Source organism: Lithobates pipiens, unplaced genomic scaffold (assembly GCF_037356315.1).
Source record: "Lithobates pipiens isolate NorthernLeopardFrog02 unplaced genomic scaffold, aLitPip1_a1.2 Scaffold_1, whole genome shotgun sequence".
NCBI lineage: Eukaryota > Metazoa > Chordata > Amphibia > Anura > Ranidae > Lithobates > Lithobates pipiens.
In genome coordinates this window covers 101456-128979 of record NW_027507685.1, presented here as the reverse complement: position 1 = coordinate 128979, position 27524 = coordinate 101456, and the positions used below count along the sequence as shown (strand labels likewise).

The window sequence follows — 27524 nt, the reverse complement described above, 5'->3', positions numbered from 1 at the left end:
CCCCTTTCTTCTTCCCCTTTTTTTGTTTTGGGGTTAACAAAGCTTTAACTGTTTTTGAAGAGTGTGGTAAGGTGCAGGGGCAAGCTGCAAAGTAATAGAAGAGATTGTTTGTTTGCTTTTTGATTCTTACTTGTGTGTAATGTTGTGGTTTGACAGGTAGATGTCACCAAAAAGGGACTACCACCATGTGATGCAGTCGTTAACCTTGCCGGAGAGAATGTTCTGAATCCCCTAAGAAGGTGAGAAATGTGCGATCAATATGCATGTCATTTTTTTACTGTTGTAAAATGGTTATATAATGCCAACATGATGATAATCCTGTGGATTTTTTTTTTTTTTTTTTTTAATACCAGCATCCAAACAGTTTGAACCTTAACCCATCTTTAGCAAAAACTGACACATTAGCTTTTTCACTCGCACATAGTTGTTTCCATCATCTTCAATTAATAAAACTGTCGCCTTCAAGCTGGATTTCACAGTAATATATGTATTGTACCTTATGAAGAAGCCATCATAGAACTGAGAATTCTGTCTGTAATATCTAAAGCTGGTTACACGCTATCAGATTTTCATACAAACATTCTCAGTGTATTCCATGGCTTGACGAATGTCATTCAAAAGTATGTCAACATTTTGTGATGCAGCTTGACAACAACCACTCCAAGTCTAAATTATAAGTTTGGATAGCTGTGACTTTTAACAGAAATAATACAAATTGTGTGTACAGAGCTTAACTCAGATCTCCTAATGTGGTTTAAAGTGGAACTGGGCTGCTGTCTGATCTGCTCCTTTGATGATCACACTGTCTGTTCCATCTTATGCCACCACTCTGGGTTGGACCATACATTTTTACTATGTAAGTGTGTTTTATTCAATAAAGTGTTAACCTCAGTGATTTTATCAATCCTCGTGGCCCTGTCATTGTGCTTCCTTGTGTCAGTGACTTTTAACCACTTCAATACAGGGAACTTTCGCCCCCTTCCTTCCCAGCCCAATTTTCAGCTTTCATCGCTCTAGCGCTTTCAGTGACAATTGCGCGGTCATGCTACACTGTACCCAAATGAAATTTTTATCATTTTGTTCGCACAAATAGAGCTTTATTTTGGTGGTATTTATTCACGACTCGGTTTTAAATTTTTTGCGATATAAGCGCAAAAAAAGCGGAAATTTGGAAATAAAAACAATATTTTCTTTTTTCTATTTGAAAAGAAATCCAATAAAATCTAATTTTGTCATAAATTTAAGCCAAAATGTATTCTGCTACATGTTTTTGGTAAAGAAAATTCCGTTAAGTGTATAATAATTGGTTTGTGTGATCACGGACATATGTACGCAAATGATCATGTACATATGTGTGCAGCTAATCATTGGGACATGTGATTTTAGTGGGACATATGTGGGGGACATGTTTTTATTATTTGGGGACATGTGTGTTTTGGGGACATATGTAGGGACTGTGTTTATACTGTGTGGTGTGTTGTGTGTTTACACTAGACTGGTGATCAGTGAGTAAAAAGCTGTAAAAAAGAGCTCATACTCACTGATCATCAGCCGGCTGCAGCGATCTGCTCTCCTCTCCTCCAGAGATGACTTCTGTGTGAGGAGAGGAGGAGCCGATTGCCTAGCAACCGGCTGTTTACATCACATGATGGCCGTGATTGGACATGGCCCTCCTGATCACATGACGGCCGATCACAGAGCCCTCCTGCCGATCTGAGATGCGCCGTGTCCGGGTGACACGAGCACATCGGGATCGCGCCTCTGCGTGGGCGCACGATCCCGCGCCTTCTGAAGGGCGTTCCTGAACGTCCTATCGGAAGTAGACGACTCCCACCCGGCCGTATATGTGCATTGGCCGGGTGGGAAGTGGTTAAGCTAGCGCATAATAATAGTTTATACCTTTTTAGCATAACTCAAAGGGTCAGGCCTTTCAAAAATAACATTTTAATTAATGGAAGAATCTAGTCAGCTGGTGATATTTTAACAGAGATATTGTTGCTATAGTTTCTAAATTTTACCTTTTTCACCTGAGACTTGTGGTGTTTTGACCCACCTTTTTCATATGCCAGAGTTTTGTTCCTTGAACAAATACTATTTAAAAAAGTGATGTCAGAACTTCTGGTCTGCATATTTAGGCAAGGTCAGTGTCCATAATGGTATCTTCCATATTCTCTTGGTTCAGTTTTCCTTTAATGCATATGTTAACAAAGGTGAACTTATCCTTTAAATAGAAATTCCAGGTATGGATATTTTATATATGGTTATATTGGTCTAGCTTGACCCAATGTGCAAATACTATACCTGGCTGATGCCTTGGAAAGCTGAAAATCACTGAAGTAGACACCGCTTCTTCAGTGATTCCCAGGGGCATCAGCCAGGTATGAAATATACAAAATTACACTGGGCCAAACAAAATCTATATAAAATATCTATACCTGGAATTTCTCTATTAACATACCAGCTGGAACACCTACATGTTTAGCAATGTTGAGTTGAAATCATTTTATTAGTCACACTCTTCACTTCTTTAAATCAGCAAGTGTATTATTACACTCATGTAGGATTTTTAGCAGTATTGCAGGAATGTCTTAAACTTTAAGCTTAAAAAATAGCAAACACAATAATGTTCTTTGTGTCTACCTCAGCGATTTATTTCATTTTTGATGTGTCTGTCTTGTCCCAATACTCCAAATACATGTAAATTATATGTGTTGATAAATGCACGGTGTGATCATTTTTTTTATTTTTCTTTCTACTAGGTGGACAGAACAGTTTAAACAGGAAGTTATTGCCAGTAGAATTGAAACTACACGTACCCTCAGTGAAGCTATTGCCAAGTCAGAAAGCCCCCCTCACTCTTGGGTGGTAGTCACTGGAGTGGGTAAATATATTTTTTTAGTTTTAGTTTACAGCCACCATTTCATTTGCCGCACGGCCATGAACACAACAGTCAAATGCAATCACCTTGTGTTTTTTCATATGTCAGTGCATCTGAAACATACAGGACACTAAGGCTGGATTCACACCTATGCATTTTTAGTGCTTTTCGCATTTGCAGATTTGTACTACAGATCGTGTTCCATAGGAAACCATGGTAAATGGACTGTAGTGCAAATCTTCAAAATGCAAAAAGCACTAAAAATGCATAGGTGTCAATCCAGTCTAAGACAGTTTGCTGTGTATTTGCCTTTCAAACACAAGATGAGAATCAGTAGGTTGTGTCATCTAGGAATGGGCATTATGTGAGTTCAGATTTTATGACTGACTGTCCTTTACAGCGCCTTGAAAAAGTATTCATACCGCTTGAATTTTCCACATTTTTGTCATGTTACATCCAAAAACATGTCTTTTTTTTTTTTTTGGAGGATTTTGTGATAGACCAACACAAAGTGGCACATAATTGCCAAGACACGGCTGTCCACCTAAACTGACAGGCCAGACAAGGAGAGCATTGATAAGAGAAGCAACCAAGAAGCTCATGGTAACTCTGGAGGAGCTGCAGAGATCCACAGCTCAGTTAGGAGAATCTGTCCACAGGACAACTATTAGTCGTGCACTCCACAAATCTGGCCTTTATGGACAAGTGGCAAGAAGAAAGCCATTGTTGAAACAAAGCCACAAGAATTCTCGTTTGTGAGAAACCATGTGGGGGACACAGCAAACGTGGCAGAAGGTGGTCTGGTCAGATGAGAGCAAAATGTAACTTTCTTTTCTTGCATCAGGGGACACAGAGCCATAGTAGTTAGTATGTGGGTTATAGGGCCACTGATAGGGGATGGACACTGGCACGCCCCAAGGCAAGAAGTGTACTCCCTATATAACCCCTCCCACTACTGGGAGTCCTCAGTTTTTTTTGCCAGTGTCTAAGGTGTTTGTCACAAGTTAAGATGTGCTGAGCTCCACTGGAAGTTTCCCTGCTGGGGCTAGCCATGCTGACCAGATCTGTTCTGATGTCCTTTTCATGGGCTAAATGAATGGTACCCGGGCCTCGTGTCCGAAGAAACAAGGTTTTGCTTGCAAACTCTTCTCTTTTAGAGAGCTGGACCCTGGGATCCAGTACTTTTTGATAGTAAGGCCATAAAGTTTTTTTAGTGGCAGGGTGCTGTCGCAGGTCCAGGATTGTGGGTAACCTGAGGTTCCCCTGTTCCTGAAGGTTTCGAAACCCACCTCTAATTTGGGTTCATTAGAACCTCCCCCATCTGGGGATGTTTTTCCTATTGGTGCATGGCTAAAAAAGCTTATGTATTCTGAATGGGAACATCCAGATAAACATTATCCTCCTAAGAATTCTCCACACTTTATCCTATGGAAGAGGATTTCTATAAAAAAAAAAAAATGTGGGTTTCAGCAATTGATGCAATCGCCTCAATAAACAAGAATCTCACATGTCCGGTGGATAATGCACTTATGTTAAAATATCCAACAGATAAAAAGTTGGAACTTCTTTCTAAAAGCAATATGTCTTTAGCAAGTTCAGTAGCGCAGCCAGTTCTAGCTGCAATTAGTGTATCCCAGTCCATTAAGGAACAGTTTGTGGAGATACTTAAAATTCTGCCTGATCAGCAGGCCCAGCAATGAGCTGGTGTATCAGAGTAGTTGTATCACAGTAGATGCTATGAAAGATTCTATCGTTTAAGCCTCACGGCTTACGCTTGGACTAGTGCATTCTCGCAGAGATCTATGGCTGAAAAAATTGGTCAGCCAAAGCACCCTGTAAAAAGCTCCTAGCCAGTTTCCCCTTTTCATGGTAAACGGCTATTTGGAAACAATCTGGATAAAATACATCCAAAGGATCTCTAATGGGAAAAGCTCTCTTCAAATATTCAAATATTTCTCCTTTTAAGCGTAATGCCTCTCCTGTGCCAGGGGCATCAGCCTCTAGGCAGTCTCGACGGCCTCAACCATCAGGTTCAAGACCCCAAGGGTTCAGAAGAGATCTTGGCGCAGAAAGCCCACAAAGCAGGATGCTAAAGCCTCCTCATGAAGGGGTGCCCCCGCTCACTCGTGTGGGCTTAGGCTCCTGCAATTCTGAAAGAGAAATAGATGGGTGGCTTCTGTATGTTTCTCTAGGTTACAACTAGAGTTCCGAGAGTTTCCGTCTCCTCGTTTTTTTTTCTTAGGTCAAATGTTCCCAAGGATCCAGAGAAAAAGAAGTCTCTTTCTGACTCTGGATCATCTATTATTCCAGTCGGTGATATCAGAGGTTCCCTTAGTGGAACAGGGCACAGGTTTTGATTCAAACCTTTTCATGGTTCCAAAACCAAACAGGGAGGTAAGACCCATTCTACAGCTCAAAGATCTGAATCGGCACTTTTACATCTGATCCTTTCGTATAGAGTCTGATCAGTTGTGTCCATCCTGCAAGTAGGGGAGTTTTTGGCTTCAGTCGATATCAAAGATGCATATCTCCACGTGCCAATATTTCCCGCTCACCAGAAATTTCTGCACTTTAAAATAGAAAATCATCATTTTCAGTTGTGGCCCTGCCATTCGTTCTAGCCACAGCACCACGGGTGTTCTCAAAGATTCTGGCACCTCCTTTAGCCAGATTAAGGGCTCAAGGTTTAACGGTCCTAGCCTATTTAGACCATCTACTTTTAATAGATCATTCAGTCTCAGGTCTAAACTAGAGTCTGATCACAGCTGTAAACTACCTGGAATATCTGGGTTGGATACTCCAACCTAGAAAAATCCTCCTTAAAACCATCAAGGAGATTACAGTACTTGGGGCTGGTTATAGATACCGTACAGAAGAAGGTATTCTTCCCCCAGACAAGAACCAGTTCCATTGTAGGACTAATTCAGCTTATCAAAACAAAGAAAAATCCTTCCATTCAGCTGTGCATGAGATCATTAGGGGAAATGGTGGCCTCCTTGGAGGCCGTCCCTTACGCGCAGTTTTCACTCAAGACTACTTCAAAACACCATCCTGTTGGTCTGGAATAAAAAGATGCAGGCCTTGTTTTTTTTCCAAATACGCTTGGCTCCTGATGTAAGTCAGAGCCTATATAGGTGATTATTATCCAGCAAAAGGGAAAATCCTTTCTACCTGTATCCTGGAAAGTGTTAACAACAGATGCCAGCCTTCTAGGCTGGGGAGAAGCCCTGGAAAAAGATTCTGTCCAGGGGAGACGGTCCAGGTTAGAGGACCTTGCCTATCAACATTTTGGAAGATTAGGGCACTACGTGTGGCCCTAGAATCTTGGACGGTCAGATTACAGGACTGTCTTGTCAGGATTCAGTCCGACAAGGCCACGGCTGTGGCTTGCATCAATCACCAGGGAAGCACGAGAAATCGTGCAGCCCAAAAAGAGGAGCCTAATGTTCTAGCTTGGGCAGAACACAACATTCCTTGCCTGTCTGCAATTTCATTCATTCATTTCATTCCGGGAATAGAGAATTGTCAGGCGAACTACTTGGGTCGCCAACAATTATTTTCGGGAGAATGGTCTCTTCACCCCGACATCTTCCTAGCGATATGTCGGAGCTGGGGTATTCCGGAAATGGACCTATTCGCGTCCAGATTCAACAACAATGTCAACAACTTTGTGTAGAGAACAAGGGATCCGCTAGCAGGCCGAACAGACGCATTAGTCTTCCCATGGGATCAGTCTTTTACTGGTCTATGCTTTCATCCAGTTCTGCTACTTCCGTGCCTTCTCCGTAGGATCAAGCAAGAATGAAAGGAGGTGATTCTGGTGGCTGCAGCGGGTCCCAGAAGATCTTGATTTACCGAGATCATAAAGATGGCAATAGGAGTCCTTCGGACTCTGCCATTGTAGCCAGACCTTCTCGCTCAAGGTCCGGTATTCCATACCTTACGGACAAAAAATTTAACAGGTTTGACGGTTGAATCCCACTTTATAAAGGATCGTGGGTGATCTGCTTCGGTAGTGTCTACTTTGATTAATGCCAGGAAGTCGGCTTCCAGAATCATTTACTATAGAGAGTGGAAGGCATATGTTTCTTGGTGTGGATCCAGGGGTTGCCAGCCCAGGGAGTATGTTATAGGCAGGATCCCTGATTTCCTGCAAAATGGAATCTGATATGAAGCTGGCCTTGACTTCTATCAAGGGCCAGATCCCGGCCTTGTCAGTGTTTTTTTGGCCTCTTGCTTCCCAATCTTGGTGCGTAGCTTATTCAGGGGTAACACGGATTAATCCCCCTATCAAGGCACCTCTAAATCCTTGGGATTTAAATTTGGTCTTATCAGCTTTGCTGAATCAGCCGTTTGAGCCTTTTACTAGGAATTCCCTTGGTTATTTTGACAAGAAAGATAATCTTTCTGGTTGCCATTTCTTTTACTAGAAGTATCGGAACTAGCGGCTCTGTCTTGTAAAGAGCCATATTTGATCATGCATAAGGATGAGGTGGTTTTATATGCTCATCCTGAATTCCTACCAAAAGTGGTAACAGGTTTTAATTTAAACCAAGATATTATTCTACCTTCTTTCTCCCTAGTGCCTCAATCTAGGGAAGAGAAGGCGCTCAGGTTTGAAAAACAAATGATTTGTTTGTACTGCCAGAGGGTCCAAAATGTGGACAGGCAGCATCAAAATCCACTATTTTCCAAATGGATTTGTCAAGTGATTGTTCAAGCTTCGGCTTAAAGAAGAAAATTCTTCCTTCTCATGTTAGAGCACGCTCATCCAGGGCGATTAGTGCCTCTTGGGTGGTGCATCATCGGGCCTCTGTGGCTCAGATCTGTAAGGCCACGACTTGGTCTTCGGTTCATACGTTTATCAGATTTTATCAAATTGATATTAAAGATCATGAGGATATTGCCTTTGGGTGCAGTATACTGCAGGCTGCAGTATGAGTCCTCTGGCCTCCTTTTTTGCCCTACTTTTTTGTTGTGTCTCCCTCCAGTTGCCATTGCTATGGGACATCCCACATAGTAACAACAATGGCTCTGTGTCCCCTAATGTAAGAAAAGAAAACTGGATTTTTATAACAGCTTACCTGAAAAACCCTATTCTTTGATGTACATGGGACACAGAGGTGCCTTCCTTCCTGGTATACACTTGTATTGCTTGGCTACAAAACCGAGGACTCCCAGTTGTGGGAGGGGTTATATAGGGAGTACACTTCTTACCTTAGGGTGTGCCAGTGTCCATCACATATCAGTGGCCCTATAACCCACATAGTAAGTACTATGGCTCCGTGTCCCCTGATGTACATCAAAGAAAATGATTTTACAGGTAAACTGTTAAAAAAAATCCTGTTTTTTGGCCTAAAAGCAAAACTAACAATGCACATCACCCTGAACACACCATTCCCACCGTGCAGTGTGGTGGCAGCATCATGTTGTAGGGATGCTTTTCTTCAACAGGGAAGCTGGTTAGAATTGATGGGAAGATGGATGCAGCCAAATAAAGTGTCATCTTAGAAGAAAACCTGTTAGAGTCTGCAAAACATTGAGACTGGGGCAGAGGTTCACCTTCCAGCAAGACAACGACCCGAAACATACAGACAGGGCTACAATGGAATGGTTTAGATCAAAGCATATTCATGTTTAGAGTCAAAGCCCAGACCTGAATCCAACTGAGAATCTGTGGCAAGACTTGAAAATTGCTGTTTACAGATGCTCTCCATCCAATCTGACAGAGTTTGAGCTATTTTACAAAGAAGAATGGGCTAAAATGTCACTGTCTAGATGTGCAAAGCTGGTAGACAGGGGCGGACTGACCATTGGGCCACTCGGGCACTGCCCGAGGGCCCCAAGCCACTAGGGTGCCGCATCAGGGTTGCCAGCCTCAGTAAAACCAGGGACAGTATGTAAAAATCTGTGTGGTGTTTATTTATTTATTTATTTATTTATTTATTTTTTACATCTGTCTCTGAAATGTCCCTTACCGACATCCTTTTGGTCTAAAAATCCTGAGATTATAGCTGCCCCACCTCTCCAGTACTTTCTCGGCCAATAGAAACATGTCTGTGTATACGGTGTGTACATGTATGTGTATATGTGTGTGATTGTATACTGTGTGGCCCCATAATCTCGGATTGCCTGGGGGCCCCATAATTTCCTATTGCCCGGGGGCCCCATGAGTTGTCAGTCCACCCCTGCTGGTAGAGACACCTCCAAAAAGACTTTCAGCTGCAATTGGTGGGTCTACAAATATTGACTCGGGGGACTGAGTACAAATATACACCACACTTTTCGCATATTTATTTGTAAAAAAAAAAAATGTTGAAAACCGTGTTTCGTTTTCCTTCCACTTCACAATTATGTGCCTCTTAAAATCCCAATAAAATACATTTATGTTTTTCGTTGTAACATGACAAAATGTGGAAAATTTTTCATGGGGCGTGAATACATTTTGAAGGCACTGTAGCCATTTACTTCCTCTGTGGACCCTAAGAAAGCAGTATATTAGGCACAATGGCAGCATTGCATTGCTGTTTTTAGTGGAACAGTGGTGTAGAAACCCCTCATTGATCAGGGCTTATAGAATCCTTGGCAAATCTGATCTTCTGTACTTTTACAGGGTATTATCCTCCAAATCAGACACAACAGTATACAGAGAATAGCCCTGGAGGAGATGCTGACTTTCTCTCTCGTCTGGTAAAGGATTGGGAGGATGTAGCAGAGCCTCCACTAGTTCATGGCAAATCTGTGACACAGCTGACAAAAGTACGATCAGGTATGTAAACAGAAGTTTATAAAATACAAAAAAGTTGAAAGTCCATAAAGTTAATCTTAGAAAACATCATTTGTCTGTAAGGAAACTGTACTCCTATTTGGAAAAAATGTAAATTCTGTTAACCACCTCGCGCCCGCCCTATAGCCGAATGACGGGCGTAGAGCAGGCGCGTTCGTCCGGGAGGCCGTCCCTGGACGTCCTAATGTTTACTTCCGCAATGCGCGCCGCCGCGGGCGCGCATCGCGGAAGTTCTGTGTTCGCCGTGTCCCCCGGGGACAGGCAAACACAGATCGCTGTAAACGGCCAATCACAGCGGCCGTTTACAGCGTGATCGGCGTATCCAATGGGAGATGATCTCATATGTAAACATATGAGATCATCTCTCAGCGCCGCTCTCCCTCCTCACACAGACAGTGTGAGAGGGGAGAGATGAACGGCTGCAGCGGCAGCCGTTCTGCCTTGAGCTGAAAAAAAATAAAAAAGTAAAAAAAGTAAAGTAAAAAGTGCCATCTGTCATCAGTGCCATCTGTCATCAGTGCCATCTGTCATCAGTGCCATCTGTCATCAGTGCTGCGTGTCATCAGTGCCACATAGTGCCATCTGTCATCAGTGCCACGTATTAGTGCCATTTGTCATCAGTGCCACCTGTCAGTGTCACGTGCCATCTGTTGTCAGTGTCACGTGTCATCAATGCCACTTATCAGTGCCATCTGTCATCAGTGTCACGCGTCATCGGTGCCATGTATTAGTGCCATCTGTCATCGGTGCCATGTATTAGTGCCATCTGTCATCGGTGGCACGTATTAGTGCCATCTGTCATCGGTGGCACGTATTAGTGCCATCTGTCATCGGTGGCACGTATTAGTGCCATCTGTCATCGGTGGCACGTATTAGTGCCACCTGTCATCGGTGGCACGTATTAGTGCCATCTGTCATCGGTGGCACGTGTCATCAGTGCCACGAATAAGTGTCATCATTGCCACGTATCAGTGCCATCTGTCATCAGTGTCACGTGTCATTGTCCTGGTGCTTCAAAAGCGTAATAAATAGTCAACAAGTTAGATGTGTAATTTATGTTCCTAGAACACATGATGGCGCTACCTGCATGTTGGGCCTCTCTATGTGGCCAGGCTGTGAAAAAGTCCCACACATGTGGTATTGTAATATCTGTCATCAGTGTCACGCGTCATCGGTGCCATGTATTAGTGCCATCTGTCATCGGTGGCACGTATTAGTGCCATCTGTCATCAGTGCCACGTATTAGTGCCACGTGTCTTCAGTGCCACGTATTAGTGCCACGTGTCATCAGTGCCACGTATAAGTGCCACATGTCATCAGTGCCACATATTAGTGCCATCTGTCATCAGTGCCACATATTAGTGCCATCTGTCATCAGTGCCACGTGTCATCAGTGCCACGTATAAGTGTCATTATTGCCACGTATCAGTGCCATCTGTCATCAGTGTCACGTGTCATTGTCCTGGTGCTTCAAAAGTGTAATAAATAGTCAACAAGTTAGATGTGTAATTTATGTTCCTAGAACACATGATGGCGCTATCTGCATGTTGGGCCTCTCTATGTGGCCAGGCTGTGAAAAAGTCCCACACATGTGGTATTGTAATACTCAGGAGGAGTAGCAGAATTTTTTGGGGGGTGTCATTTGTGGTATACACATGCCACGTGAGAGAAATAACCTATTACAATGACAATTTTGTGGAGAAAAAAAAAAGAAAAATCTTAATTTTGCAAAGAATTGTGGGAAAAAAATGACAAAATCAAAAAGCTCACCATGCCTCTTACTAAATACCTTGGAATATCTACTTTCCAAAAAGGGGGTAATTTGGGGGGTATTTGTACTTTCCTGACTTGTTCGGGTCGCAAGAAATGAGATAGTCCACCAGTACATCAGATGTGATCAATTTTGTGCGATTCGCACCACAGCTTGTAGACTCTCTAACTTTCACAAAGACCAAATAATATCCACTAATTTGGGTTATTTTTACCAAAGATATGTAGCAGTATAAATTGTGGCCAAAATTTATGAAGAGAAATTAATAATTTGCATGATTCTGTCACAGAAACAAAGAAATATGCGTTTTTTTTCAAAATTTTCGGTCTTTTTTCATTTATAGCGCAAAAAATAAAAACCCCAGAGGTGATCAAATACCACCAAAAGAAAGCTCTATTTGTGGGAAAAAAAAGGACAAAAAATTCATTTGGGTACAGTGTTGCATGACTGAGTAATTGTCATTCAAAGTGTGAGAGCACCGAAAGCTGAAAATTGGTCTGGGCAGGAAGGGTGTTTAAGTGCCCAGTAAGCAAGTGGTTAAACTCCATTTTGTACCTAAATGTGATAATCTAAATATAAGCCTTAACCTTTGGTTATCAGGAATACTAAAAAGTATACATAAAGTTTTTATTTTTTATTTTTGAGTGGGGAATGGTTAAAACCTCCAGTAGGGAAGGTAAATCTGCCCAGTAGGGACACCACACGCTATCCAAAACTAAAAACAAAACCAAAATACAATCTAGGGTGAACTAGAGATACTGTTGTACGAGGAGGATTTGGATTTTGTGGGAATTTCAGAGACCTGATTCAACAGCTCTCATGATTGTCTGGCAATCATTCAAGGGTATACCCTTTATTGCAAGGATAGAGAGGGTAAAAAAAAAAAGGGGGGGGGGTATGCCTATATATCAAAAATAATGTACAAGTGAATGTGAGAGATGACATCACTAAGGGAGCTAGGTAAGAGGTGGAATCCTTATGGGTAGAGCTCCAAAGTGATGAATCTAAGGGGAAAATAATACTGGGTGTATGCTATAGGCCCCCTAACCTGAGGGAGGAAGGGGAGACAGACCTCCTATCACAAATTGGATTAGCAGCAAGGATGGGAAGTGTTATCATAATGGGGGGGTTTTAATTATCCAGACATAGACTGGGAGACGGGAACCATGCATTCAAGGCTCCCCAGTTGCTAAATGTCTTGCAGGAAATTTTATGGGCTAGATGGTAGACGCACCAACTAGAAATAAAGCATTACTGGATCTACTGATTACCAACAATACAGACTTGATCACGTATGTAGAAATACAGGGAAATTTAGGTAACGGCAATCACAAGTCAATTGGTTTCAGTATAAATCACACAAATGGGAAACATAAGGGGAATACAAAGACACTGAATTTCATAAGAGCTAACTTCCCAAAACTACGAAACTTGCTAGAAGGCATAAATTGGGATAAAATCTTAGGAACAAAGAACACTGAGGAGAGATTGGTTTGCTTTAAGAGCATATTAAATAAGGGGGTATTAGCCAATGCATCCCATTGGGTAATACATTTTAAAAGAGCGAAAAGTCCTGGATGGCTTAACTCCAATGTAAATATGCATATAAAAGCAAAGGAGAAGGCCTTCAAACAATACAAGGTTGAGGGATCATCCTCCACATACAAACTTTATAAAGAATCCAACAAGAAATATAAGGGTGCAATAAGGATGGCTAAAGATAGAACATGAAAGACACATAGGGGAGGAGAGCAAAAAAAATCCCAAGAAGTTCTTTAAATATGTAAATAGTAAAAAAAGGAGGACGGACCATATTGGCCCCAAAAAGAATGAGGAAGGACATCTGGTTACAAAGGATGGGGAGATGGCGAAGGTATTGAATTTATACTTCTCGGTCTTCACAAGGGAATCGGGGGCTTCAGTAACCAAAACTGCAGTGTTAATCCTCATGACACATCACAGGAAGCACCTCCATGGTTAACAGAGGACAGAATTAAAATTACACTTGGGAAACTTAACATTAATAAATCACCGGGACCAGGTGGCTTGCAACCGAGAGTACTTGGGGAACTCGGTCAAGTAAATGGCAGACCATTGTTCCTAATTTTTACTGACAGTCTACTGACTAGAATGGTACCAGCTGATTGGAGAAAAGCTAATGTAGCACCAATATTTAAAAAGGGCCCAAAATACATCCCTGGGAATTACAGACCAGTCAGCCTAACATCAATAGTATGCAAGCTCCTGGAGGGGATGATAAGGGACTATATACAAGATTTTAGTAATGAGAACGGTATCATTAGCAGTAATCAGCATGGACTCATGAAGAATCGTTCTTGCCAAACCAATCTATTAACCTTCTATGAGGAGGTGAGTTGCCATCTAGATAAAGGAAGGCCTGTGTTCATGGTGTTTCTAGATTTTGCAAAAGCATTTGACACAGCACCCCATAAACGTTTACTGTACGAAATAAGGTCCGTTGGCATGGATCATAGAGTGAGTACATGGATTGAAATCTGGTTACAAGGGCGAGTTCAGAGGGAGGTGATAAATGGTGGGTAGTGGGGGTCCCCCAGGGTTCTGTGCTGGGACCAATCCTGTTTAATTTGTTCATAAACGACCTGGAGGATGGGGTAAACAGTTCAATTTCTATATTTGTGGATGATACTAAGCTAAGCAGGGCAATAACTTCTCCACAGGATTTGAAAACCTTGCATGAACAAATTTATGGGGTGGGCAACTACATGGCAAATGAGGTTCAATGTAGAAAATGTAAAATAATGCATTTGGGTGGCAAAAAAAATGAATGCAGTCTATACACTAAGGGAGAGTCTGTGGGGGAATCGAGGAAGAAAAAGAACCTGGGGGTCCTAGTAGATGATAGGCTCAGCAATGGCATGCAATGCAAAGCTGTTGCTAACAAAGCAAACAGAATATTGGCATGCATTAAAAAGGGGATTAATTCCAGAGATAAAACGATAATTCTCCCGTTCTACGAGACTCTGGTCCGCCCGCACCTAGAGTATGCTGTCCAATTGTGGGCACCAGTCCTCGGAAAGGATGTACTGGAAATGGAGCGAGTACAAGGAAGGGCAACAAAGCTAATAAAGAGTCTGGAGGATATTAGTTATGAGGAAAGGTTGGGAGCACTGAATTTATTCACTCTGGAGAAGAGACGCTTGAGAGGGGATATTATTATTATTATTATTAATGATTTATATAGCGCCAACAGTTTACGCAGCACTTTACAATGTATAGGGGAGACAACACAATTACAGTACAATGCAAAATATAATATGATTTCAATTTACAAATACCGTACTTGTGTCCCCACAATAGTGATAAAACTTTTACGGAAGAGACCACTCATTAAAATTAGAAGAAAAGAGGTTTAACCTTAAACTATGTAGAGGGTTCTTTACTGTAAGAGCTTCAAGGATGTGGAATTCCCTTCCACAGGCGGTGGTCTCAGTGGGGAGCATCGATAGTTTCAGGAAACTATTAGATAAGCACCTGAACGACATACACATAGGTTGGACTTGTGTCTTTTTTTTTCGACCCCACCTACTATGTAACAATTTTGAGATCACAATGCAAAATAAACGCCCTGACAAACTACAGGTTAAATAAAAACCTACAATTATTAGTGTTCTCAGATAATGTAGATTTTTTTTGTCTTCCAGGTTCACACTGAGCTGCGGGAATGAAGCCATGCGAGTTCAGCTGAACTCGCACGATTTCACTCCCGCATGTCAGTCCCGATTTTGGACAGATGTCAATGTAAATTGCAGCCCGAAACTGCAAAAAGTAGTACAGAAACTACTTTTTGAAATTTGGTGCGGCGCCGCAAATGCAGCATTGCACCGCTTAGGATGGTGCCATTGCTGGCAGTTGCTGGTACGATTTGACATGTCAAATCAGCAGTGTTAACCAGGGCTTACTGGTAAAGATCATTGGGGTATGGCAAGTCTCTTGTCATTCCCCGATTATTCAAATGGTGGCTTTGTTTACATTGGCTCTGACTGAGCTGCTGAACTCCATTAGCTCTGGGCATATGTATATATTGAGGTATTACAGAGCAGTGCAGTACAGTGCCCAACATGTTCAGTGACAGCTGATGTAAACAATGCCACTTTACTTGGTTGCTAAATGCTGCAGTCAGAACCCATCTGGTTACATATCTGCTTTATAGAACAGTGCAATATGGTGCTCTGGCTGTCACTGAACATACTATGTAAAAAAAGACATCTTATGTGGTTGCTGAAAGCTGCAGTCACCACCCTTCTGGTTACATGTTTGCATTACAGAGCAGTGCAATACAGTACTCGACATGTTCAGTGACAGCTAATGTAAACATTAGCCACGTTACTTGGTGATGGCACATGGTTCTGTCCAGCTCAGTATATTGCTTTGAAAAGGCCTGGATTATTTTCTTAATGTAACTGAATACTAACATTTATAGGTAAAGTTGATCTAGGGAATATCTGATTGCCCTTTGGGGATCAGGAAGGAGTTTTTTCCATGCTGGACCAAATTGGATCATGCTTTGCTGGGGTTTATTGCCTTCCTCTAGATCAACTGTGTGTTACATGATTGTGTGTATATGGGATTGTATTTATTATTGTTGTTGTTGTTATTATTGTGTTTTTTATATTTATAATTTTCCACTTTTTTTTTATTGGTTGAACTAGATGGACGTGTGTCTTTTTTTTCAACCTGACTAACTATGTAACTTGGCTGCTAGAAGCTGCAGTTAGCACCAATCTGGTTACATGTCTGTACTCTTAGGCCGCGTACACACGGGCGGACTGTTCGCCCAACTTTGTTCGTCAAACAATCCGACAAACAGTCCGCTCAAAATTTGCATGAATGGACTTGACCACACACGATGAACGAACAGTCCGCTGAAAGCGTGCGCGATGACGTGAACGGCACGTACGACGGGACGAGAAATTCGACGTCCAATACACTGCAATGCAACCTTCGCCGTGTAAATCCTTTCTGAGCATGCGCGAAACTTAGTTTGTCGAACAAGCCTACACACGAGCGGACTGTCCGCTGAAACCAAGTTTCAGCGGACTGTCTTACGGAAATTCCGAAAAACTTTGTTCGTCAGACTGTCCGCTGAAACTGTCCGCTGAAGCCCACACACGAGCGGACTGTCCGCTGAAACACTGTTCAGCGGACTAAGTTGGGCGAACAGTCCGCCCGTGTGTACGCGGCCTTACAGTGCCTTACAATTTTCCACATTTTTGTCATGTTACAACCAAAAACATAAATGTATTTAATTGGGATTTTATGTGACAGACCACCACAAAGTGGCACATAATTTTGAAGTGGAGGGGAAATGATAAATGGTTTTCCATTTTTTTTTTACAAATATCTGAAAGTGTGGCGTGCATTTGTAATCGGCCCCTTTACTCTGATACCCCTAACTAAAATCTAGTGGAACTAAATGCCTTCAGAAGTCTCCTAATTAGTAAATAGAGCCCACCTGTGAGTAATTTAATCTCTGTATAAATACAGCTGTTCTGTGAAGACCTCAGAGGTTTATTAGAGATCCTTAGTGAACAAACGACATCATGAAGGCCCAGGAACACACCACACAGGTCAGGGATAAAGTGAAGAAGTTTAAAGCAGGGTTAGGTTAAAAAAATAAATATTCCAAGCTTTGAACATCTCACGGATCACTGTTCAAACCATCATCTGAAAATGGAAAGAGTATGGCACAACGGCAAGCCTATCAAGACATGGCCATCCACCTAAACTTAACAGGCCAGGCAAGGAGAGCATTAATCGGAGAAGCAGCCAAGAGGCCCATGGTAACTCTGGAGGAGCTGCAGAGAACCACAGCTCAGGTGGGAGAATCTGTCCACAGGACAACTATTAGTCGAGCACTCCACAAAACTTGCCTTTATGGAAGAGTGACAAGAAGAAAGCCATTGTTGAAACAGAGCCATAAAAAGTCCCGTTTGTGAGAAGCCATGTGGGGGACACAGCAAATGTGGAAGAAGGTGCTCTGGTCAGATGAGACCAAAATGTAACTTTTTGTCCTAAAAGCAAAACGCTATGTGTAGCAGAAAACGAACACACCTGAGAGATGAGGGGCTCCTCCCTACAGGAAACGCAATCGATTGACAGCTTGTTATAAGTCCCTTCCCCTTGGTCCTCATTATTGATTGTGTTTCTCCCAAACACAGCAGCATCTTTCTTATTTTCTTTACCAGATGACTAGGGATGGTCGCATGGTTCCTCTGTGGGGCAGGCATAGGGAGGGCTAAACTTGCCTTCTAGTTCTCTCACATGTCAGCCCAAAATGGTAGCAGCGATTTGGTCCCAGGGAAGTGTGAAACCCCACTGTGAAACCCTCAGCAGTCTCTGGCTCTCTGTCTTCCTCCTCCTGCAGGTGAGCCTGATTTCTAGTCTCTGGTAGGGAGGGCGGCTGCGGTCGCTGGAGGAAACGCTGACCCAGGTGGCAGCTGAAGAGAGCACTCCAGGAGGCACCAGATCGCTACTGGGTGAGTAAATGGTGCAGCGGAGTGAGTGACTGCCTAAACCACCCCTGATGGAGGGAAAGGCATTGCCAGTGGCTGCAGGCAAGCGCAAGTGGGGACTTGGTAAGTGCCTTCCCTGAGGGGAGCTCAAAAACCCTAAGGGGACAACAGAAGAGCAAGGCTGTCTGCTAGCCACTAACTAGCTTTTTATGGCCCTGGCTTTTGCCTCTTCCCTTTTGAAAAAGTGTGAATCCCAAGAGTTGTATGTGTATGTATGCTGGTGCAGTGTGAGCCTATTTTTTGCAGCTTTCCGGGTGGGACAACTACTTGGAAGGCAGTGATTTTGGCCTTTATTCCCCTCCTCCTATGTGACCCCAAGGTTGGGAAAGCGAGCCCTGTGGCTGTGGCAAAAAACGGGAAAGGCAACAGGCAGTGAGTACTTCCCTTTGCCTTGGGAGATTAGTAGCAGAATCCCTAATAACAGCCAGGTGGTTTTGGGGCATTGAGATAGGACTCCCTCAATTCAGGGTACTACTATCCTTTCCCATGTGTCTGGGAACAAATAGCTCAGAAGCTTCAGCTAGACCAATGTACACAGCTTGCTTGTAACTCCGATGCTGTGGTTATTGCAAAACTATCTTACCAACCTTCCACTATAAGCTCTGATATAGTACATCAATATGGGTAAATCTAGTGAAGAGGTGTGACCTGTTAGGCACAGAGTCCCTTGCAGGTTGTTACTGCCACTTAACATTCCTAAAGGGTTATAAAGCGGTTGAAGATGGTTCATTTAGAGTTTTTTTGCTTTTAAAAGCCTGCCTCCTAAATATTACCCATAGGGTGGGGAGGCACAGCAAGGGGTACCCTTGTCAACATATTATCCTTATGGGGGTTGCTTGTTAAGTGTAACATCCCAACAAGTTCCAACCTATTATTTCCTCTTTACACTGCTGCTATATCTATCGGTGTGTAATGCCCCATACACACGGTCAGAAATTCCAACAGAAAAAATCTGATCGGATTATGTTGTCGGAAAATCTGATCGTGTGTGTGGGCTCTATCGGACTTTTTCCATCGGAATTTCTGACGGAAAAAGTTTGAGAGCTGGATCTAAAATTTTCCAACAACAAAATCCGATCAGACTTTTTTCCGATCGTGTGTAGAGAATTCCGACACACAAAGTGCCACGCATGTTCAGAAAAAATTTGGAGACAAAAGCTCTTGGCTACTGGCCTCTACGTAGTCCCATTGTATGTTTTGTATGTCACCTCGTCCCGAACGATCGGATTTTCCGAAAACTTTGTGCGACTGTGTATACAACACAAGTTTTGGCCAAAATCCATCTGAAAAAATCTGATGGATTTTGTGATCAAAAATGTCCGACCGTGTGTATGGGGCATTAGAGCTAATCAAGACCTCTTGTAGTTTGGGCTACAGCCTACCTGTTGGCTGAACGAGAAGCATAATATGCTATCCTGCAACCCTTAATTGACAAGTTCCTGGTTCAAACCTCTCTGCTAGAGCTACATAGATTAGCCTGTATTTAGTGTGAAGCCCTACAGATGTCTCATTGCCTCCAGGCTAAAGCCTCGTACACACAACTTGATTGTGGACAGAGGATTGTCTGTTGACAGATTGTTGGCCTAAAATCTGACCGTTAACATGCTTCTTCTGACAATTGTTGTCCAACTTTTGCCCAACAGATGTTGGATGGCAGGCTAGTAAATTTTTGGCGGACAACGATCTGTTGTCAGATTTTCATATAGGCAGCACACAAGTCTGTCACACACAAGTTGAAAGTACAAACATGCATGCTCAGAATCAATGCTCACCAAACACAAAATTAGCAGAAGGTGTCCAAAGAGTGGCGCTCAAGAGCTGAAATTCCTCGTAGTACGCCACTACTTTTGTGTTTGTTTGCCGACAATTGTGTACTGTTAGTATGCAAGACAAGTTCCTGGCACACGCCCTTTGGACAAAAATCAGACGCTCAGTTGGCCAACAATCGGATCATGTGTATGAGGCTTTCGATTGTGATCACCTCTAGGGCTGAAACAACTAATCGATTGTGAAATTAATCGATTTACTATTTTCATAATCGATTAATCGGCCAGTAACAAAATGGGGTTAAAGTTAATGAGTCTGATGATATTCACCAGATTGACCCTTTAATAGTATATCTCTCCTCTAATAGTATATGCAGTATATCTCCTCTAATAGTATATGCAGTATATCTCCTCTAATAGTATATGCACTATATATCCTCTAATGGTATATACACTATATCTTTCCTCTAATGGTATATACAGTATATCCCCTCTAATGGTGTATATACAGTATATATCTCCTCTAATAGTATATGCAGTATATATCCCCTCTAATAGTATATATAGTATATCGCTCCTATAATGGTATATACAGTATATCTTCAATAGTATAAACAGTATATCTCTCCTCTAATAGTATATACAGTATACCCCCTCTAATATATACAGTATATCTCTTCTGTCTGTTATTCTCAGAGTGGATTAGATATTTTGCTCCCTAACCATATAGTTGGTTATTTATAGTCACCACTGCATATAGAGATATTTAAGAATAAATTGCCTTTTTTTTAAACTTTACATATTAACTAAATTATACACCACATTTTTTTAAAAGTTATTAACTGATTAATCGAAACAATAATTGGCCAACTAATCGATTATGAAAATAATCATTAGTTGCAGCCCTAATCACCTCTTCCTGAGGATGACTTAATCTCAGGGTCTGTGCTTGTTAAGACCTTAGATGCTTGGGAGGCGTGGACTCGTTCCCACCTGTGTGTGGGCTAACTACACCAACTCATACTTATGCAGTAGTATGGTAACAGCTGCCACTACTGTATAGTCACACTCCTCAGACTTGTTGTGTGAAGTGTTTAGTATCTGGATTTCAGGCTATGCCTAGGCTAGATTATGCTTGTCTGGCCCCACATCAGAAACTCACAATGTGGAAGTCTGTGTCTTTTCTGGTGGTTTTACTGCTCATCAGAAATACACAACAATAAGTTGTCTTTGTCTTTTTTTCTGTTTTGACTGTGCATGGTTGAGCATTGGAAGTTTTGTTTTGTGTCTTTTCTGTTATGATTATCTTATGGCTCACTATAAATGCACAATATTGAATTATAATTGGTGACATTTCTGTGGGTTATGTGACTGTACACTGTTGCTAATCAGAAATGTTGAAGTGTGTTAGTATCACTCTGCCGGTTATGACTGTACCTGGTCCAGCACCAGGGATACAAAACACTGTAGGATGCATGTGTCTTTTCTGTTGTCATACTGGCTATGCGACTGCATCTTCTTGATCATCAGAAATAGACAACATGCATTAGTATCGGTTCTGTTGGTTATATGACCATAACACTTTCAATATCAGGCATACACAACAGTGAAAGGTGTCTGTGTCGTCTGTTTTTCATCTTGGTTGCGCATAAAAACACCAGATTGACGTTTGTTAGTGTCCTTTCTGTTGGATGTATGACCGTGCCTTGTTGAGCATCAGAAGCACACATTTTGAAGTTTGTGTCCTTTCTCTTTGCTTAGGTTATATGAAGGTATCTTAATGAGCATTAGAAATACACAAAATTTTAAGTTTTTAGTTTTTTTGCCACTTCAGTGAAATCTCAAGAGAGACTTGAATCAATTGTCCATTCATTACTGTCCCTTCTCGTTTTCACATCATCGTAGCACATTTTAAGTTTTGTTTGTGTCTTCTCTGCTCTACAGGTGACTGTACATCCGAAAATGCAACAGTAAAGACTGGGTGTGTCTTCCTGTTTTTGTATTCCTTTATAAAGCTCGAGTTTGCTGCACTTCAGAAATGCAAAATTATTTCCTTGTTTCACAGAACAAGTCTCTGATTGAAGTAGTTACATTCCACCTAGATCCTGCATCTGAAGAGCAGGCAGAGACTTCGGTGCAGTAGACCTGCAGATTAGTTACATGATCCAGATAGAATACCTTCATCATGCATTATGGAGTGGAGTTCAAAAGCTGGCATTTGTCAAAAAGGCCTTGCAGGCAGGGGTCCCACCCTAAGGTAGGCCTGTGGTTACTTTATTATCCTCTCAGGTTTGACATCCTGGAAGGTGATAGGAGAAAATCTACGTTAGACTTAACGGTAACGTTATTTCTACGAACCTTCTAGGACAGCAGGACTACTTCCAGCCCATTGGAGGAGGGAAAATTGTTGAACACTAGGTGGAGCGTACCTAGGAGGAATGATTGCCTTTGTTAACTGGTTTCAGGGGTACTTTGTTACAAACTGAGGAGCAAGGGGATGGGTGGGGACTTATAACAAGCTGTCAATTGATTGTGTTTCCTGTAGGGAGGTGCCCCTCATCTCTCGGGTGTGCCGTCCTGTAGAGTTTGTAGAAATACTGTTGCGTTTAATGTATGTTTTCACAGACACTCTCCATCCAATCTGACAGAGCTATTTTGCAAAAAGAAATGGGCAAAAATGTAATTCTCTAGAGGTGTAAAGCTGGTAGAGACATGCCCAAAAAGACTTACAGCTGTAATTGCAGCGAAAGGTGGTTCAACAAAGTATTGACTTAGGGGGCTGAATACAAATGCACCCCACACTTTCCAGAGATTTATTTGTAAAAAAATGTTGAAAACCATTTATCATTTTCCTTTTACGTCACAATTATGTGGCGCTTTGTGTTGGTCTATCACATAAAATCCCAATAAAATACATTTACGTTTTTGGTTGTAACATGACAAAATGTGGAAAATTTCAAGGGGTAGGAATACTTTTTTAGGGCTCTGTATATTGTATTTAAAAGGGCAAGAAAAAGTTGTTTTAGAAGTCTTTACTATAATTGAAGTCCCATTTTTTTTTTTTTTTTTTTTTTTTTTTTACGAAAAATTCATTGATTGAGAGCCTTATATGCTCATACGATCTGGTGTTGATGACACGCAGATCCACTTATACCATTCTTCTGATGTTATCAAATTAAAGAAGTCCATATATCTGCTGAGGTTATCCATCTGGAGTCTGATCGGTTTATGTAGCGGTTCCTTCTATTTTTTGATGAACATTTTTTTTGGACTTATTAATTAGTAACTACATATAAAAAATATTTCTAATTGTTCATTTTATTTTACAACATGAACATATGGTTTGTGTTATTAGCGCTACATTTTTCACTAATTTTCATAAAACAAGTTTGATCTAAAAAAGTTAGACCTTAGAAATGTGTAGACTTAGCCCTTGTACACACGGTCTGACATTCTGCCAACCAAATCCGTCGGATTTTGTCCGGATTGTTTCCGAAACTGTTGCATACACACGGTCGGACCAAGTTGTCTGAAAATCCGATCTTTCAGAACGTGATGACGTTATTTCGTTACGATGGGACTCGGTTCAGGCTAGTAGCCAATAGCTTTGATGTAGGAATTTGATCTGAGCATGCGTGGCACTTTGTCCGATCGGAATTCTCTACACATGATCGGAGTATATCCGATCGGAGCAGTTTGTCGGAAAATATTTCCAGCAAGTTGGAAAACTTGGTCCGACGGATATTCCGACGGAATCAGTCCGATGCATACTAAACACAGTCGGATTATCCGACAACACGGTCCGATAGGACACATTCCGACGGATTCTCCGACCGTGTGTACAAGGGCTTAGAGTTATACAAGACACAAAAAAAGCACACTAGTCAAAACTGTGTGCAGTATACCTTATTAACAGCAGATGACACTGTTCCCCTGCATATAAACATTTTATCACATTAGATGTTTATTATGAGAGAATATTTTAAATTCTGATGAGTTTTTAAAATCTCTCAAGGCAATGCATCCTATTTAAATACCATTTTCGAAGCTTAAGTAGCATTGTTTAGTTTGTGGTAATAAGTGATAAATTCCATGTGTTTTAATAAAATTAATTATCTACATGCTATCCTTTACTTCATTTATCTTTATGCCCTGGACTCTCTGAGATTCTAAACAGAGGTTCTGATGAGAAATGTTCACTCTCATTTGGCTCCTGGTTATACTGATAACCAGCCATCAGACTGAGATTGTGGTCAGTTGATTGAGTACTGTTTTATTAATTTTTTTTTTTTTTTTTTTTATACAAGGTGTTGTGCTCGGTCGCAATGGGGGTGCCCTTCCCACCATGCTGTGGCCTTTCCGGTTGTGTCTTGGTGGTACTGTAGGTTCTGGAAGGCAGCCATTCCCTTGGATTCACATTGATGACCTATGCAGATTGTTATGTCACACAGTCGAGCAAGAAGAAGGTGTTGGTGGAGTTCTAAATGCAGTGTCTCCTTCCTCAGCCAACGATACTAATGCTGATTTCACTCGAGCCCTGGGTAAGGCATTGAGACGTCCTGCATTGTTCTTCACACCAGCCTTTGCTGTGCAGCTGCTACTGGGAAACGACAGAGCTCCAATGTTACTCGAAGGGCAGAGAGTTGTCCCAGAGAGGACTCTACAAAGTGGATTTACCTTCCTATATCCAGATCTTGACTCTGCACTTGCTGAACTCCTGAGCTGAAAGACTATTTACATTAGTTGATTAAACAGTCATACTGTGCAATATTGAACTGTGACTTGTCATCACAAATTTATTAAAAAGAGAGCTGTACTGTGCATATAAAGGGTGACTGGTTGCTTTACATGACTCGAGATTACATTTTTATTTCTAGGTCTGTGTCCTTTCTTGGTTATTTTGGAGACTGTCCGCTGGCAATTGCCCTCTAATTCCCTGCGCAAAGAAGCAGAGCTTGTGTTCCCAAAACTGCTGCTGATTGGTCACTGGCAATTAGCAAGGGCCTGCCACCCTAAACAAAGAATAGGTTTAAATAGCAGTAAACCCTTACCTCAAGACATTCAGTTTGCTAAAGTACTGTGTATCGGAAGTAATTGCCTTTTTTTATCCTTAAAGAGAAGTAAGGCTTTAAAAAAACAAAACAAAAAACTCCATCTATCGTCGATGCTGCATCTGTCCCCCGCCGCCTCTACAGTGAGAACTGAGCAATTAAACACCACTGATCACCCAGTTCCCCGCCCTGAGCAGAGAGCCATGATTGTCAGTTGCTGCTATCTGCCCTGCCCCTCCAGCACTCCATAGAGTACTGGGCTGAGAAGGGGAGGGAGTGGCTGGCTTAGTCTCTCAAAGTGCAGCTGAGCCAGCTGCCGGTCCACACATCTGGGTGAATTCCAACTGTAAAGTCAGGATCTTTTCCCAGTCTGGACCTGCTGAGTGACATTTGCTGACAGTGGGCGTTAGCTGAAAATTTGTCACAGGTGTGGAGATACTATAGGAGAAGTATAGCCAAAAAAGCTTTGGCTGTACTTCTGATTTTAAAAATAAAAAGTTTACTTTTGTTTTCATCCCCTTTTTTTTTTTTTTTTTTTTTTCCATCTTAGTGCTGCTCATTTTTTCCAGCCTCCTAGCATTCACTTTCTGTTTTCATAAATGCACTGCAGTGGGGCTACATATTATCAAGAGCATTAGCACAGATGTGCATAGTCTCCACCAGAAGCACTTGTGACAGGGGAATGATGTATTAGAGCTATTAGAAGACAGGGACGGAGCAAATATTACTTTATAACAGGATATGCCTGAAAAAAACGTTTTTCTTGACAAGTTTCCCAGCTATTATTTTATTAAAAGCTGCAGATTTAAAAAGATGTCACAAGAAAAAAAATTAGGCTTGCGAGCGTCGAACTGGAAGATACCTTTTAAAATTAAAATTTGAGATTCCAATCCTGTGCCACTTTATCCAAAACAAATGAAAAAATTGCCTAGGGTTGGCCTTCAGCTGTATTCTGCAAGACGTATGTAATTTATATTGTAGTAAATGCATGCTAAAGCAGTAATTTTATTTCCTTTAAAAAGATTATTTCTACAATTAATCCTATGTCTGGTTAAAAAAGTGCAATTCCAGCTCTTTACATACTGAGTGCATCCTGGCTTTCTTTAACAATGTGTTTGTACATGTTTATTACTTAAATAAAATATGTAAATTCATAACTCCTCTTTCCATCCCATGTGCTCCTTGACTTAGGTCCAAAATCGCAATCACAGATTGTCAATGATAGGCATATAGATACTCCCACATAGAATAAATATTTTACTTTGAGGAGGCACTATTGCACTTTGTAATTGTGATAATTTGATAACGACATTGCTGATGAAATAAAATTGCTGTCCGTATAGAGGAATGGAATAGGTAATACCATTTCTTAATTTTCCCAAATTATTGTTAATGTAGCTTCACCAAACTACTTCCTGTACAAAGAATTTCTAATCAAGGCTGCTAAGTGGAATGGCGTAACCTTCTGTTTATTTACCATAAAACGCACCGAAGACTGTTTTCAATAGCCTAATTGAACAGTGGCCAAATTTGGTTACAAAGAGAAATCAAATAGAAGAAGCTGACTTCACTGTTTTTTTTTTTTTTTTTTTTTTTTGCCAGGTATTGCTTGCCATGTGTATTTTCACAAAGAAAAGCAATTGTAGCCTCGCTAGTAGATTTACAACACAGCTGTGTACGGTTGGTAATACTTTATCTGCACTAACATTTATTCGAGACAAGCTTTCAAGTTCTGCTGTATTCTCAACTGTATTGTCATAGAGCAAAATAAAAAAAATGTCGGCATGCCTGTCTGAGCCTGTCAGCTTGCATGCTGACAGATGTCCATGTGGGGAGCTTCAAGAACTGAAAGTAGAGAGCCTAAAGGGTACAGTAGTGAGGCTCAGTTCTGGTGGGAGAGCATCGGCTAGGAGACATCTTGATTCTCTCCTGCCACTGTGCTACCTGGCCAAGTTCTTCTAGTGTAAGGCCATTTTCACACATGTGGACCATTCATTTCATAAGTTGTCACGTTAAAACAGATGAAGTAGTCATCCGTTTTTCATCAGCTGCTCATCCATTTGTCAGTGTTTTTGTTTTGTTTTTTACATCCTTTACCAATGGAAACTGGATAGTTTGCCGGTTTACATCCGTTTTTTGTGCAATCCGTTTTTTTAACGGAAGGAAAATAGAGCTTTGATCCATTTCAAAAAACGGATGTTGATTGATACGGATGTAAATAGATGTACATTGTAAAGTGCTGCGCAAACTGTTGGCACTATATAAATCATGTATAATAAATGGATGATCATGACGAATGGTGCTGCTTGTCAAACTCTGCAGCCCAAGTTAAGAACATCACAGCCGCAAAGCATCAAAGTCATGGCACGTGAACAGCCCTGTCTGGCTGTTGTTTTACAGTATGGCTGGGAGGGCCGTAAAACTGTGGTACAGCAGTTGTAGGTAGCAGTCGTACCTTTTATTCCTAATGGCAGGTGTTTTGTTTACTATATGTTTATGTAATTGCGGACCTTCCCAAGTCCAAAATAATATAGAGCCTAATTAAGTTTTTCTCTCCACAGCAGTACCGGTCTCTCATGTGGCCCCTTGGGAAAATTATTGCCCCCCTCTGCTGTATAGTGTTTATCAAATTGTGATTAGTGAAGGTAAACATAAATAATTCAATGACAATGGACAGTGCTATATTGTCAGAAATAGAACGCCAGAAATGGCAGAAG

General features: G+C 41.5%; 1 protein-coding gene across 2 annotated transcripts in view; it reads left to right on the top strand.

Moving 5' to 3' along the window:
• The window catches only part of LOC143928101 (epimerase family protein SDR39U1-like), a 28235-nt gene extending 3632 nt beyond the window's left edge, over positions 1–24603 (top strand). Inside the window, exons 3-6 of one of the 2 annotated variants that reach the window (XM_077453153.1) lie at positions 157–239; positions 2760–2881; positions 9492–9647; positions 24064–24603. In XM_077453153.1, coding sequence (XP_077309279.1) covers positions 157–239; positions 2760–2881; positions 9492–9647; positions 24064–24482 — 780 coding nt within the window. In that variant the 3' untranslated portion in view covers positions 24483–24603. The remainder of the gene's footprint in view (positions 1–156; positions 240–2759; positions 2882–9491; positions 9648–24063) is intronic. The other variant, XM_077453403.1, reaches the window with a different exon arrangement.
• Positions 24604–27524: the final 2921 nt, after the last annotated feature.